Raw genomic sequence first — 15,702 nt, 5'->3', positions numbered from 1 at the left:
CCCACATTCATTTCATCTGAACAGTGAAAGAAAAGTAAGAAAAGGTGCAGTTGCTTTTCTCCCTACGCGCGCCCTAAATCTTGGGGGCTGGGTTCCACTCTTCACCGCTAAAAGAAAGAACACGGAGCAGCTCGCCTCTTCATCTGATGCATTTTCCTCTCTCGCCTTTGGGGGGAAACAAGCTAGACTGCTCCCTCGCCCCAGTACTTTGTCTCCCATTCCTTCCCCGCCCCCGGCCCGTTTGGCTCCCGCGCAAAACGAGACTTCTGCCCCAAACCGAGGGACCACTGCGCGGAAGCGTAGAGGGCGGGTGGGGCCCCGCAGCAGCGCCCCTCGGAGGCCGGGGCAGGAAGCGGCCCACTTCCCCGCTTCGGGCCAGAACAATGGCTTTTTGCCCGGAAAGCGAAGTTCGGAGGAGGCCGGGCGCGCCCCGAGGGGAGCCCAAGCGGGACTTGGCGCGCGGCCCCCGAGTCCCAGGCCCCCAGGCGCCCTTTCCTGCTCGCAAAGGACCCGCCCGCGCCCCCGGCCCGGCCCCCGCGCGCGCGCGGGACCCCAACCCCGGGCGCGAGGCCGAGCCCGCCGCGAACAATGCGCGCCCCGCCCCGCGCCCGCCCCCGCGCGCCCATTGGCCGGCGCCTGACCGGGTCGGCCCGCGGGGGCGGGCGCGAGCCGGGCGCGGCGCGGGGGTGCGGCGGCGGTGCGCGTGCGCGGGGCGGGCCCTGCGCGGGGCGGGGGCGGTGCTTTGTGTGCGGCCGGCGGGGCGCGCGGCGGCGGTGGCGGCGGCGGCGACGGCAACGGCGGCGGCTGTGCGGGGAGCGGGGAGCGGCGGGCGCCGCGGTCGGGGCGGGCGCGCGCGGCAGCATGGAGGAGCTGAGCAGCGTGGGCGAGCAGGTCTTCGCCGCCGAGTGCATCCTGAGCAAGCGGCTCCGCAAGGTGCGTGCGGCCCGGCCCGCGCCCGCCCCGCGCCCGCCCGCCCCGGCTCACGCGCCTCTTCTCTCCTTGCAGGGCAAGCTGGAGTACCTGGTCAAGTGGCGCGGCTGGTCCTCCAAGTGAGTCCCCGACAACGCGGCGCGCGCCTTTCCGCCCGCGCCACCTCGGCCCCGGGGGGCGGGGGCGTCCGCGCGCTGGGCGGGAAGTTCGCGGGGTCCCTGCGGGCTCGGCGGGAAGGGGGCGCGCAGTCTTGCGCGGGGCCGCCCTTTGTTTACGGGCCCGCGGGCGCGGGGCCCGAGGGGCGGCCTCCCCCGGAAGCCTCTCGGGCCCCGCGCCCCGGCCCGCTTCCCTCCCGCGCCGCGCGCTCCGCCCGCGCCCATTTGTTGCCTGCGCCCCCAGCCCGCCTCAGCCCTCCCCGCGGGACGTGAACCCCCCCCTTCTCCCGTCCATATTTTCCCCACTGTAACCTGAGCTTCCTATTGATGGATGTAAGGGCTCCTTCCCCCCCCCCCTCCGCTTTTAAAGTAAGGAAGGGGACTTGGCATCCCCGGAAGGGGCTCTGTTTACAGCCCCTCGGGCACACCCGTTTCCCCTTTCTTTCCGGACCCCACTTTTCTTTCTTTGCTTTCCCCTCCGGGTGCCCTGACCCGCGCTCGCTTGGGCGCCAGCCACATTGTTCTGAATCTTTGGGCAGCGCTTCTGTGCCCCTCGGCCTGCCCCTCCCTGCATCCTGGAGCAGCCTTCCCTTCCCTCGCTGGATCCGGGCCAGGCTTTGGGGGCTTCCCTCCCGGCAACTTCCCATTTTATTGGGATTTGTTTTCCTCCCAGGGGGAGACTGTGGAGTTTTCCTGAGGCCGAATGTTAGTTAATTGAGGATTGAAGTGGTGGTTTCCCTTGGAGTTTGGGGCTGAGGTATTGGCCTTAAGGCCCCCAGTCTCTAGGAACTCATCCTAGGCACGGGTGGGATTTAGGGGGACTCTGCCCACAGCACCCCGATGCCCTTGCCATCAGCAGGGATTGGAGGGCGAGGGGGCGGCCCCACTCCAGCTGGTTTGTGAAGTGGCCTTTCCCGGCCTGGTGTTTCTTGACGCCTTGCGTTTTGCTTTTCCAGACACAACAGCTGGGAGCCAGAGGAAAATATCCTGGACCCAAGGCTGCTCCTGGCCTTCCAGAAGAAGTGAGAAAGTTAACAGCACGTGTGGGAAGGGGGAGAATGTTGGGGAGAACGTGGCCTGTCCTGTTGTGGTTCAGGGCCGAGCGGGCCTTCTAGGGGTCCTGGGCTTGGGCTGTGGTCTGAGGGCCTCTGTGCTGGGGCTGTCGGTGGAGGTGGGCCCAGCTTTGAGGTCCCAGATGAGCCCCTCCCCGGCCTTCCCTTGGCTGGCCAGCACCATGTCCAGATCTCAGAAGTCACTGTTTTAGTGCTGCTCTGGGTCCTTCTGACAGCCAGACTTGCAAAAATGAACCTTCTCGGTTCCTTCCTGAAAAGTTCTGGCTTCTCTTGTTGGCCTTTTCTGTTGAGTCATTTGCCAACAGCACTAATAAGAACTAGGATGGCAGGTTTGCCATAAAAATAGTGGTCTGGCCGCCCAGTGCTCCCTGAGGGTGCCATGGAGCAAGAGAAGGCCCAGAGAGGGAGCTGAAGCAGCACAGCAGAAAGTTAGTGGGTTCTGTACCGGAAGCGACACATTTACTTTTCTTTAGACTGCAAAACAGGTGGTATGGGGGGGGGGTGGACCACCCTTGCAAGTCTCAGGGGACAAACTTGCTTCTGTGATTTTAGATGTCATCTCTATTTTTAGATAGAGTTGGGTTAAGAGAGACGTCCTTGAGATAGGCAAAAGGGTGACGAGGGGCAGATGATGGAGGGGCCAGCCTCCTGGCAGGAGGGTCCGGGAAGCAATGTCCCTAAGCACACTGCGGGGGGGTGGGGGGTGACTTTACTGCGGGTTGCTCTACTGATAGACGCAGATAAATGAGTTGCTCAGCAGCTTTCCCATCTGGGGTCAATCTGGCCAGCTTGTTCTCTGGTCCGCTTTTTACCCCCACTGTAGCGGGGTCTTCTCCAAGAGGCCTTGCAGTGGGAAGCAAGTAAAGATGGGCTTTGAGCAGAGTTAGGAGAGACGAGGCCAGAGTACGCTTGCCTCCATACCTCTGGAAAAGCTTATCAGTAATTTGTCCGCTGTTGAATTCATAATTCGGGTCTTGTAAGCCTGGGCAGGGGAGGGGTGGTGGGAGCTGGTCTGTTTCTCTGCAAGACAGCCCCCTAAGCTGAGAGAGTGTGTGTCCTTTTCAGTTATTGCACACCAGACAAGAACTAGGGTGAAATATCCAGGAGGTGCGAGAGTTGAAAACAAGCATGGGGTGATCTGGGGATCATCGGGAAGAGAAATCTGGGAAGGCGGGTGTCTCCCCCTATGCACCCAGGCGACAGCCCCCCCCAAAACTAGGAGCTGGCAGTCCCGTACTTGGTGGTGGGGGGGTGGCATTTGTAAGGGCAGGTCTGAGATTCAAAATCTGCAGAGGAGACCCAGGGGATGCCCCCGCCCTTCTGGGAGACAGGTTGGGGGCTGCTTCGGAGAGTGTGAGCTTTGTCTGGTTATACTAATTGGATTCTTTAAGAGATAGCCTTCCAGGCCCCAACAAGATGACAGTTGCCCCTTTTAATTACTGGGAAGAGTCTCCGGATCAGCCTCTTCCCCAGGGGTGGCTTGTAATACAAGCTTTCTCTGGGGGTCGGGCTGGAGGCAGCTTTCTTGGCTTCATGACCCCGAGTTCTGGGAGCTGATTAAGGGTGTGTGGGCTTTGAGCTCCAGCCACGTCGGGATCGGGCACCTCCAGTGCATCTGTCAAGAGCACAGTCTAGGAACAAAGAGGTGTTAGGAAAAGGAAGCCGGGAGTGAGCCAAGGGCACTGGCTCTGGGAAGACCAGAGTGCAGGGTGGGACCAGAGCCCTTGGTTCCCCTGACCAGAGCTCGTAGACTGGAGAGGCAAAGGCTGGGGCCAGTGGTCCTTGTCTGCCAGCCCGCGACTCTTGTTTGGAGCGCTGGGGTTGGACCATGGGACAACGAAGGCTCCTTCTAGTGGGCTGCATTCTAGAAGTTCCACGAAGCATTCTCCCCATGGAAAGTGGCCGGGATTAGCACAGGGCTGTCTGAAGAGGAGTCTGGGAAAACTGGAGAATTGTTCCTTTCCCGGCTTTGCTGAAATTTCTTTCACTCATTTTTACCCAAATGCAATGAAACCAATAGGTAAAAAACTAATACCGTATTGGAAAGAGAAGGGTTAGACGTCTGCCTTGGGTATGTTCATGAATGGCATGCGTTTCTGCAGTGGGACTGATGATAAGCTACCGCAGGCCCGGAGTGTTGAGGGGCGGTGTTTGGCGGCCTGGGGTTCCCGTGTGGTGGGAGAGGGTGTGTGCACAGGGCTTCTCCCACCTTGACTGGTGATTGTCTTAAGGGAACACGAGAAGGAGGTGCAGAACCGGAAGAGAGGCAAGCGGCCCAGGGGCCGGCCGAGGAAGCACACGGTGATGTCCTGTAGCCGCCACTCCAAGCTCAAGGTGGGTGGCCGCTGACCTCTTCGCACCCCTCTGCACAGAGTGGAAGGCAGGGGCAGGAGGGTTGAGGGCTCTGGGGAATGGGGATCGCGCTGGCTCCTCCACAGAGGTCAATCCCTGGCTCAGAAGACCTGTGCCTTCTGCCTCCTTCCTTGCTGGTGGCTCTACGCCTCGGCCAGCAGGGGGCAACAGCAAGCCCCTGCCCCTGCGGCCAGGAGGGCTGGTCCCCTCCAGAGCTGGTTTCTTGTTCATTTGATGTCCCTTCTGCACTCCTTTCTAGTGGATGGCAGGGTCAGACTTGGCTGCCGACCACTTTCTTGGGGGAGCAGAAAAGATCAGGACGCATGCACACAGTAGGTGCTCAAAGGTTCACTGAGTAGACTAACCAGAGCAGCCCACAGGGACGCACGCTTGGGGGTCCGGTGCAATGCCCTCCCTTCAGCAGTTCAGAAGCAGGATGGGGAGAAGGGTCACAGCCCCAGTCTGGGATGTGCCTAGGTTTCCTGTCTCAAGGGCACTGCCCCAGGATCCCGAACCCACACAGTGTGGCCAAGAGCTCAGGCACGTAGAGAAACCTCCCTTCTGGGAGGCTGTGAAAACCTCGCTTTAAGGTTTGATGGCTGGTCCGCACTGGCCTGCTCTTCACAATCTTCCTTTCGAGTAGGACAGTGGGAGCCGGGGGGTCCTGTGCCCTCGGGCTCTCATCAGCTAGAGGGACCAGCTGGGGACCACGGAAGCGGCATAGAGGCCGTGGGCCTGGCTGGGCAAGGAGGCTCTGAGGCTCCGGGTTGGATTGGATCGTGCCCAGCTGAGGGCCCGCAAGCTTCACAGCAGGGAGCCGGTGTTGGCTCCGTTTCCCTAAAGTGTGCCCTTGGAAATGCCAGCCCAGTGAGACACAGGGTGCCCTGACGCCCAGAAGTCAGGAGGGCAGCAGTTTGTTCCCCTGTGTGCTGGAATGTTCTGAAGGGGTCCGATTGGGAAGTGGGAGGATTGGAGCAGGATGTCCCCTTGCTTCAGATTACGGAGCGCACTCACACGCACTACTTAGCCTGCCTCGTAAGCTCTGCGCTTCCCTTTCCAAGTTGTCTGCTAGGGAGCCTGGAGCCAAACCGGCGTCCCCCCTTCAAGGCCGTAGTGCCCGGGACGTGACCGCGCATGCTCTTTGCTTCGTTGCTCTGCTCTGATTTGACAAACCACCTGTTCTTTGTTCTGCTCATTCTGCTTTTAACTGCATCTCATGGGATCTCACGAGGACTTTTCCGATCTCTCTGGACAAGCTGGTGCGTCATCGCTCCCTCCTGACTGCTTCTCTGGGGTGGCAGCCACTGGAGGTGTCAGCTGTGAGGTGTCCTGGGGGCCCGGCCTTCCAGCCGGTGACACCTGTCCTCTGTCTTTGCAGGAACCCGACGCGCCCTCCAAATCCAGCAGCTCCTCTTCTTCCTCCACGTCTTCCTCCACCTCCTCTGATGAAGAGGACGACAGTGACTTAGACGCCAAGCGGGGTCCCCGGGGCCGCGAGACCCACCCGGTGCCTCAGAAGAAGGCCCAGATCTTGGTGGCCAAACCCGAATTGAAGGACCCCATCCGGAAGAAGCGAGGCCGCAAGCCCCTGCCCCCGGAGCAGAAGGCGGCCCGGAGACCCGTGAGCCTGGCCAAGGTGCTGAAGACCGCCCGGAAGGACCTGGGGGCGCCGGCCAGCAAGCTGCCCCCTCCGCTTAGCGCCCCCGTGGCAGGCCTGGCCGCTCTGAAGGCCCACGCCAAGGAGGCCTGCAGTGGCCCCAGTGCCATGGCCACCCCGGAGAACCTGGCCAGCCTGATGAAGGGCATGGCTGGCAGCCCCAGCCGGGGCGGCATCAGCTGGCAGAGCTCCATCGTGCACTACATGAACCGAATGAGCCAGAGCCAGGCCCAGGCTGCCAGCAGACTGGCCCTCAAGGCCCAGACCGCCGGCAAGTGCGGCCTCGGGCTGGACCTCAAGGTGAGGACGCAGAAGGGGGAGCTGGGGATCAGCTCCCCAGGAAGCAAAGTCCCAAAGGCCCCCAGCAGTGGGGCTGTGGAGCAGAAAGGGGGGGGTACAGGGGGGCCCCCCTATGTCCACAGTAGCTGCAAGGGCCCTGCTGGGTGCCTGGGCCCCCAGCCTGCACCCACCCAGGAGCTGAGCCTCCAGGTCTTGGACTTACAGAGTGTCAAGAACGGCACAGCGGGGGTGGGCATGGTTGCCCGCCACGCCACGGCCAGCAAGGGCGTCCCTGCCACCTGCCCGGCGGTGGGGAAGAGCGCCGGGGGCGGCCCCGCGGGGGGGAGTGGGGCCACCATGCCCTCCGACAGCAGCAAGAGCGAGAAGCTGCCTTCCAGGGTGGCGGCTCTGCCCTCCTCTGCGGGCAAGAGGGACTGTGTCAGGGGCAGCGCGGCCGCCAGCGGTCAGGAGGGCCACACGGCCCCCGGGGAAGCACGCAAGACAGCCTTGCCCGGAGAGCTGAGCGCCGGGGAGGAGAGCAGCTCCGACTCAGAGCCCGGCTCGGCCTCACCGCCCGGTGCCGCACAAAACCCGTCTGTGTCTGTCCAGACCAGCCAGGACTGGAAGCCCACCCGCAGCCTCATTGAGCACGTCTTTGTCACCGATGTCACTGCCAACCTCATCACGGTCACGGTGAAGGAGTCCCCCACCAGCGTGGGCTTCTTCAACCTGAGACATTACTGATGCCCTGTGGCGGCCCGGCTCTTGCCCGCCCTTCTCTGGCCTCTGGTTTTGCTTTGATAACTGCCCTGCACCCCCCAGCCCTTTCTGGGGTCCGGGTGGCCTCCTTCCGGGGCAGGCTGGGAGGGGACTTGCTGTGGCCCTGCCTGTGATTTCAGGCAGGGCAGTACCTTGATGCCTTGCCAAGGCCTGGCCTTGCCCTCGTTCCTACCTCTGGGCCTTTGCTTCACTTCCCACATGCCTCAGGAAGTCTGCCTTCCCGTGTCTCTGGCCGAACGTTCCTCAAGGCCGTCCCGTTTGCTGTTTGAGCTGCCCTGCCTGTGACGGCGGGGTGGGGGCTCAGCTTTCCTCTGCATATCCGGGGGACACAGCTGTTAGAGGAGGGATCCAGCTCAGTAGTTCCTGCCCAGCGGTGGGGAAGGAACGTGGACTGGGGTAGGGGCAAGGCCTTGAGGGACTGCTCCAGGGCTCAACTAGGGGACAGCTAAGGGACCTCGCCAGTCAGGACTTCCCTTCAGAGTGGTGCCCAACTGGCAAGGACCAGGGCGCCTGTCCGTCTCCCTGTCCCTGCCCCATGCCAACAGCTCAAGGCTGCGGCCTGAATGTAGGGCAGGTGCTTGCTGTTGGGGTGCTCAGGAACCCTGCAGACATCCCTGGTGCCCTGTGACCCTGGCTCACATTAATGTTGGCCTGAAGTCAGCACGAACTGGGAGGGGTCTGGTCCCAGAGCTGTTTCACTAGAGCCTCCCCGTTTCTGGGGGAGCAGAAGCGGAAGGGCATCACTTTGGCTGCCCTCCTTTCTGCTGTTGGTGCTATTCTGTGCAGGGACAGCCGTGGCCCCACAAACTGCCCCCAGGAGCCCCTGGAAGGTGGGAGTGTGGGCAGTCGCCGGAGTTAGGCCCACCCTTCCGTGGCCCGCAGACTTCTGGCGTTGGACCTGTCCGGTACAGCTCCCACTGTGCCCACCTCTGCCGCGGCCCACGGGCACCTCCTCTCCCTGACAATCCCTCCCACCTTTGGGGGTTCCACGAGCTCCTTCCCGGCTGCAAAGCCGTGTCCCTGAATCCTTTGGAAGTGGGGCACAATCTGAGAGGCCCGATCTGCCTGCCCCCAGACGGGCCGAGTCTGGGAGCCGCCTGGGACGGCTCGTGGCAGAGAGGTGGGTCAGGGAGTGGGGTCACCAGGTCTTTGTGATGCCAAAAGAAAAGTGGAGGTGCAGGGTCCTTTTCTGCCTCAGCGGTTGGTGGAAGCCAGCCAGCCCGTGTGGGCACTCTGTCCTGTTGCCTTGATCACGGGGGAGCCCAGGCTCACACGGGGGGCTCTGCTTTCTGAGGGGTGGGCCTGCCAGACCTCCAGCTCCCTCGTTCCTCATCCTCCGCGCCAAATAGAGATGGCTTTTGTGTGTCTGAATCAACTTCAACAGTGTGCCTTTGGGGACAGACCCGTGTCCAGGACCTTGCTAAGGGGTATCCACATGTGGCTTCTGGGTCACCTGCGTGGTAGCCGTGCTGGGCTGCGGTGGGAGTGGTGCCCATCTTGGCAGATCTGAGGGCTCGGCATCCCAGACAACCAGGCTAGAACTGGAAAGCGGGCAGCAAAGGGGAGAATTGCCCCCTCCACGCTCCCCCCCACCCCAGGAGGCGGGGGGAAGAGACTGCAGCTCACTGCACAGTCTGGAAGAAAGGGATCCCAGCACCCTGGGCCGCTGACACCAGCTTCCCCTCCAATCTCCGGACACCCCGATGTTCCCTGGCTGTGAGTAGAGGGGCTCCTCTGCGCTGCCTTCCCCTCAGAGGGGCTGATGGCCTCCAGGCTCTGAGACTCCCTTTCTGCCAGGCCCCGGGCTTCCTTAGAGGCTGCAGAGCCGGGTCACCAGCAGCTCTGAGCCCTTAGGGCCACCCTGGGCTTCCGTGGGCTGCTGGACAAATGCGTGTCAGCACTGACCTGACGTTCTCAACAGCCGGGTCTCCAAACCCCGACGTGGTGCCTTTGTTTACCAGCTACTTCAATCCCAAAGTTGACTCTGCAAACACCTTACTCCCAGCCGCTTTGCCTTCTTGCTGTGTTGTGTGGTTTTCTCAGTGCTTGTGACTCCATGTGGTTCGTGTTTAAAAGGGTGTGTGCGTGCGTGTGTGTGTGTGTGTGCGCACACGTGCAGGCGTGACCGCCTCCGCTGGAGAGTTGATTGTCATGTTTACCAATAAAAGTAGTGCTCTCTTACTTGCTGCTATGTGTGCGTGTGTGTGCACGCGCGTGTGTGTGTGCACGGCATCAGTCATGTCTGATTGGAGATCCCTTGTTGATTCTGCAGGGTTTCCCACATGGATTGCGTCACAGTGTATGCTGAATGGGTGTTTTAATCGTGTTGTATTTGTTTGCTTGTCATGGATAGGAAGAAGCGGCCAGTCTGTCCTTAAGAGGGTTTGACATATTTTTATATATATTTTTTGGTACCAAAAAGAGTGTGCCTCGGTTTGGTTACACTCAAAATCCTGACGTGACTAAGAGGGCTCTGGGCCTAGAGGTTTCATTAGGGGGAAACAAGGAGGAGCAGAGGTTTGGACCAGTGCCAATTGCTGGCTTGATTTGTGTTTTTTAATTAAAAAAAAAATCATTCATGTATGCCACTTCTAATTGCTTTAAACTATGGCTGTTTGTTTGCTTTTTTAAAAGAGAGAACAAAAGTGAATATGTTACTGCCCCGGGAAGCTTAAGATCTTTGTTGAAGCAGGATGGCAGCCCAGCCCCCATATTCAATCAGAACCTACCAGTTAGAGAAAATGCTTCCCCCAGGAAGCCAGTGGTGGTTTGGGGGGAGGGGGTGGGAGGAGGGGCGAGGTAGTGCCTAGATGACCAGATTTTTGCTCAAGTATATCTAAAGATTCTGTTGCCTTTCTAGTATTTTTGGAAAACTAACACTAGGCATAGGTTGCAGGTTTGTTTTTTGTTTTTTGACATTAATTTATTTTGCAGGGGAGACATTAGTGAGTGGTGTCGGGGTTTGTCTTACTTTCTGTTAACTTTTAGTATATCAATAAATCTTTTTTTTAAGCTTGTCAGCCTGGTGTACATCACGCGGGATGCCTGGAAACAATAATCTCTCTTCACTTGCCCAAAATACTCTGGATGTGGACTGATGGAAACATCCAAGCCTTCGGGAAAGGGCTAGCCCCTTTCCTGGAGTGCAGGGGGTGGGGTGGGGGGGGAGTGTTTTTTCTAAGCAAAGGGGTGGGGTTGGTTACAACTGTGAACCCCTACACCAGCAGTTCACAAAGGGCGATTGGGCCACATCGGGAGATGATTCTGGTGGTCACGACTGGGGCGCAGGGGTGAAGGTTGCCGCTCCCAGCATCTAGTAGGCAGAGGCCGGGGACGCTGCCTGCCCGACATAATAAACTCACTTGGAGACCTTTCCCAGAAGGCGAGACTTTAAGTTAACCCCAAAGACACTGTGCTGGAAAGCTGCATAACCCCTTGAGTCCGCCCCCGTGCTAACACTTTAGAAGGGCACAGCTCTAAGACCCCCAGAGGAGCCGCTGTGGCACTCCAGAGGTTTGGAGTCGCTGGTACTATTGTACTCCTAACTCCTAGCTCATAAGGAGCTGATTTGCCTATTCTAGAGCCTTCCCTGGGCCTTCAGGGTTTGCATTGCTCTCAGCCTGAATGTGTTCATAAATTTCATCCTCCAGGGAGAATCAAGCTCCCTTTGAAGTGAAGACAGAAGTTGGACCTGGATGTTGGCCTCCACGAGTTGAAAGGCTAGTTGGGGCAAAGGCCTGGATGTTTTCCTTGGGGAGGAGGTTCGCACTACAAATAGAAATGCAACGCACTCTCCAGAAAAGGCCAGAGATTTGGAAGTGCAACTCTTGCGGCGAGGCTGCAGGCCTGCTTTCTTCTGCTGCCCCTGCAGAGGCTGGACCTGTTCTGTTTTGGAGAAGGTGGGCAGGGGTGACGCCTGCCTGGCGGGCCTCTGGCCTTTGAGAGGGCAGAAGCGGGGTGGGGATGGCCAGGAAGGAGTGGGCACGCAGAGCAGGAGCCCGCGCTGGCCCCGGTGGCGAGCCAGGCTTTCGTGGGAGCCCCTGTCTCTAGAGCCTCCGCCAGACGGGTGCGGGGCTCTGACCCACACCGGCCTTTGTTCGTTTCTGCGCGGCTGATCTGATGGCCTAATCCACCTCCTTCCCAGAAAGAATGGGCTGGGCTGCCAAGGGGCCCGACCCGGCCCGCGGCCTCCCCCGGACTCAGCCCCACGCCGCCGGGTCCAGCCCAAGGGCGCCTGGCGGGATGGTTCAGCAAGGCTACGGGGATCCCGGCGGCTGAATACCCCCTTCCTCTCCGCAAGGGAGGGCGCAGAGGGGGCGCCCACCGTGGCCCACTGTAGCATGCTTTGGGGTGGGGGAGATGAGGCTTTCCCAGGGCTGCTTTCAAGACCCAGAAAGGCACTGGCCGCAAGCGCTCCGCGAATCGAAAGGCCCGGAGGGGGTGGGCGCCCGGAGAGGGACTCAGGCCATCGCCTCTAGAGGGCGCGCGCGGCCCGCGGACTTCGAGCCTCTGGCTCTTCGGACGCGCAGGGGACATTCCCCACCTCGGGCTCCTAGCTGCCCCGGGGAACCGAATTGCTCGACCCCCACCCCGACTGCTCCCAGAAGCCCCTGGCAGCCTCCATTTCCGAAGTGTCCGGAAGAAAGCCCCGGCCCCAACCCACAGCCTCTTCCCCGTGTCCAGGCCCCCAAGGCTGGACGCCGTGGAGCGCCGCCAAACACTGAGCAGCTCCCATCTCAGACTCCAGCTGGATCCGAGGCCCCCTCTGGGCCTGGAGGAGTTTTTGGTGAGAGGAGAAAGTTAGAGCATGAGCCCCCAAAGCGCTGGATGCCGGCCTTCTCGCCGTCGGGTCTCCCGCTCACAGCACAGGGCCTCCCCTAGGATCGGTGCGTTGCAAGCATCAAAGGGACAGAAAAATGGATTCGATCCGCCGCGCTTCAAAGAGCCATAAAGATTCCAGTCCAACCAGCGTCGGCCAGAGGAGCCGACCCTGCCCTAGGACAGAGGCGGCACTGCGGGCGGAGGCCTCCGCTCCTGGTCACTCTCCTGGAGAACCTGCCCAGGGAACGGATACCGCGCAAGGAGCTCCCGGTCAAAGCCGAGGTTGATGGTGGCCAGCCAGGCGGGAAAAGGGGACAGAGTCGGCGCCTCTCATCTTCCTAAACACGAGTCCTCTCCGCTGCCCAAACACCCAGGAGAGGTCGCTTGAGGGAGTCCCGATCGAGCAGCTGGGCCACCGCTCAGGGGCGAGCGCCCCTGGCGCCCCTCGCCAGGCCACCCCACTCCATCCCCGCCCCGACTCTGCCCGCTGCGGGCGCAGGCCCCTCAAGTCCGAAGGGCACTCAATGCCCCATGACCCGCTGCCCCAGCCCCGGCGCCAGTCGCTCCCTCCCTCCCCGATCCTCCCACTCAGCTCTCAGAACTGGGGAAAGAGGCGCGGAGAGCACCGCCAAGGGCGGGGTTCCCAACCGGCTGGCCGAAGACTGGAGATGTGCGGGCGAACGCGTCCCCACGCCTCTCCCTTCGCGCTCTGCGAGTGCGCCTAGGTCAGGGCTTCTCTGCGTGACACGGTCTGCGGGGGGGCTACAGGGGTGGGACTGGGACAAGCCATGGCCGCCTTGGGGTCCGGAAGGCGGTTCTCCCATGCCGCCCCACGTCAGCGCCCTGCAAAGTCTTCGCCCGGGAGGGCCAAGAACCCCTATCCCCACCCTGCGCTCTGCTCTTCCCGGACGGCGCCTCGCCCGGCGTTGGGGCTCCTACACCCCAAGAAGACCGGGGACGGAGAGGCTGGCGGGGGGCGGGGGGCGCGGGGCTGCGCGGCGGCCGCGCCAGGTTCACTAATCACATCAGCGTGCTCTGCGCCGGCTCCGAGCAGCCAGTTGCCTAGCAATACCCGCGAATTCAATTCCTCAATCAATAGGCGCGAGGCGCTGCATTTCGGGGAGCGCTGGCGAGGCTGGGTGGGTCTGGGGGGCGGGTCCCGCGACAGCACGAGAAAGCAGGCCTGGAACCGCCGGGCGCACATCTGTGGGGCGCCCGGGCCTCGGGGACCAGCGCCGTCGGGCCTAGGGGTGGGGCGCGCGCGGGGGGGTGGAGCCCCGCCAGAAGAAAGGGGACCCTAAAGGTCGTGCCCATCCTCCTGGTGTCCCCGAGTTCTGCCTGGGTCCCAGAAAATTGCAGCCCGTAGGTGGGGAAAGCCACGACCTCCCCCCTGGAGGCTAAGGAGAGTCATGGCTCACTCCCTCCGGATCCCACCTCTCCCCCCTCCCCTAGTTGGAAAGTTCCCCCAGTTGGGGACGGGCCTTTACTGGAGGAATCCTTCGGGGGCCGATGGGGGCAAGGGTGGGGGTGGGTGGGATGAGACAGGAAGAAAGGGTCCTCTCTCCCCAGGCTAGTCTTCCCTCTGCTCCAGTGGGGAGGGGGGAGGGGAAGGAATAAAACCGAGACATGTCTCTATTTACAAAGTATATATTTAAACACGTAGAAAGCGGTATTGGATACAGACATTCACGACCGCAGAAGATAGGTACCGAAGCTTCACTCTTGAGCTGAGGCGGGGATCGATTCTAGATTTGTACAAATCTTAGAATTAAATAAACTCAACACACGCACATCCCGCGCGGTTGCAGACTCCCAGCCACGCGGCCCTGGCCCCTGCCCACCCCCCCCCCCCGGGTCAGCGTCGCAAGAGCGAGCGGAAAAGACACACACGCATGGCCACGGACAGACGGCGGACAGAGGGGAGGCAGGGGCAGAAGCAGGCTGGCCCCGGAACGTCGGAAGGAAGAGTCAGAGTCAGCCCCGAGGGAGGGAGATGGGAGCCAAGGGAGGAAGGGAGAAAGGAAGGCGGCAGCCAGGTAGACACGTGTCCCCGAGTTACCGTCCACTGGGTAACAGACATGTCTCTTCAATGAAGCTTCATCTGAAAATAGCGTCCACATTTTAGCAGATACACTTGGTCAACGGCGCTTCTTTATACAAAGTCTAAAATACCAGTTTTACAAATGTGAGCAGATAAAAATCCCCATTCCAGGGGCTTCTCTTTATAGGCGCAATTTGATACTCAAAAACAAATAAAATCATGTAGTACACCGTCTTCCTCTTTTTTTTTTTTTTTTTTTTTTTTTTTTACCCCCTCTCTTTAAAGGCAAGAAAGTCTGGAGGAAGAGAGGGAGGCGGGGAGATGGGGAGTGCGGAGGAGGACAAGGCTGGAGTTCCCACCCTGTATCCCCATCCAGAAGCTCCCCCCCAGCCCCGGCCCCCCCGCCTCGCTCGCCCCGAGTCTGTGCTTCCTCCTGCGCGCAGGACCCCCACGCCCTCCCTAGACAAGCAGTGGGCAGTCGAATCTTCCTAGCCCTCTAAGGGCGGGGGAGGCCGGGGAGGCCAAAGGATCAGCCCTCGAAGAGAAGGAGGTGTGTGGGGGGGGTGGAGACAGATTTGTGCTTTCGAATCGAAAGAGGGGCGCGCGTTCTGCATCCCTGGAGCACACGGGGGCGCCCCGGGCCCCGCCGCCGCGCACGGCCTCCCCCGCCGCGGCCGTCTCTTTTCAACTCCGGCTCCTCCCGCCCCCTTTGGCGGAGTTTGAATGTCGAGTTCAAATAGAGAACACTCCGCGAATCGAAAAGGCCTATAAATTATAGCTTTTGCTTTTAAGAAGAGGGCGGGGGGGGGGGGAGAGGAAAAAGCAAAAGTTTCTGATGCGCGTTCTTGGATGAAAACCTCGCCTCGCCCCTCCTTCCCCTCGCCCGCCGGAGCCGCCGGGGATGCGAGTCCTGCCCGGCCCCGAGCCCCGAGGCCCGAGCCTCCGCCGCACTCCCGGCCAGGCCTCGGCGCGGAGCCCCCGCTCCCAGCCGCGCCCGCCGCCGCGCCTCCCTCCGTGGGTCCCGCAGGGTGGGCCTGTCTGGCCATGCGTCCATTCGAGAGCCGGCGGCCCGCCCTCCCCGAGGGAGGCAGGCTAGTCCAACTCTTCCTGGGAGGTGGGGGCCACCGTCTCTTGTGGCGAGGCTAGAGGACGCGAAAAGGAAAAAGTCCACCCCCAAACACTTTTCCTGTAAAGCGACTGTCTCGAACTCTGGGCACTGACATGCAATCCTCCCAATTTATCCTGGCATTTCGGGAATGTAAACAGATTCGCTGGATTTCTTTTCTTTCTGTGGAGTAAGGAAAGGAATCGAGGGAACTGGGAGATTTTATCCACATGACATACACACGATCGGATCGGCGTGTATCCCACACAAGTTATCTCCCGTAAAGTGCATTTCCTGATGTGGTCCTGGGGGGAATCTGCTGCTCCCCACCCACCTGCAACTTTTTACCTTCAACATCACACACAAAAGTTATTCAAGTGAATACTGCCCCCCCCGCCCCCCAACAGACTTCTTAATCTTAAAAAAAAAAAAAAAAGGCCAAACACACTGACCCCACCCCCTTTTTTTCTGATTGGGGAGCCAATCTTTTGTTGGCCTAGTGGGCCAAT

The 15,702-nt window shown here is 60.8% G+C and overlaps 1 protein-coding gene across 1 annotated transcript; it reads left to right on the top strand.

Moving 5' to 3' along the window:
- Window positions 1–814: 814 nt before the first annotated feature.
- On the top strand, window positions 815–10,243 carry CBX2 (chromobox 2). The gene is made up of 5 exons (XM_081804331.1): window positions 815–933; window positions 1,006–1,049; window positions 2,042–2,107; window positions 4,390–4,492; window positions 5,889–10,243. The coding sequence occupies exons 1-5, from the start codon at window positions 862–864 to the stop codon at window positions 7,188–7,190; spliced, it is 1,587 nt and encodes a 528-aa protein (XP_081660457.1). The 5' UTR covers window positions 815–861; the 3' UTR covers window positions 7,191–10,243.
- The last annotated feature ends 5,459 nt before the right edge of the window (window positions 10,244–15,702 follow it).

The sequence above is a fragment of the Leptonychotes weddellii genome, chromosome 15 (genome assembly GCF_054177405.1).
Source record: "Leptonychotes weddellii isolate Sample4059 chromosome 15, ASM5417740v2, whole genome shotgun sequence".
In the NCBI taxonomy this organism is placed as follows: Eukaryota; Metazoa; Chordata; class Mammalia; order Carnivora; family Phocidae; genus Leptonychotes; species Leptonychotes weddellii.
The sequence above is the reverse complement of the archived record's forward strand: the minus strand, read 5'-3'. Positions and strand labels throughout refer to the sequence as shown.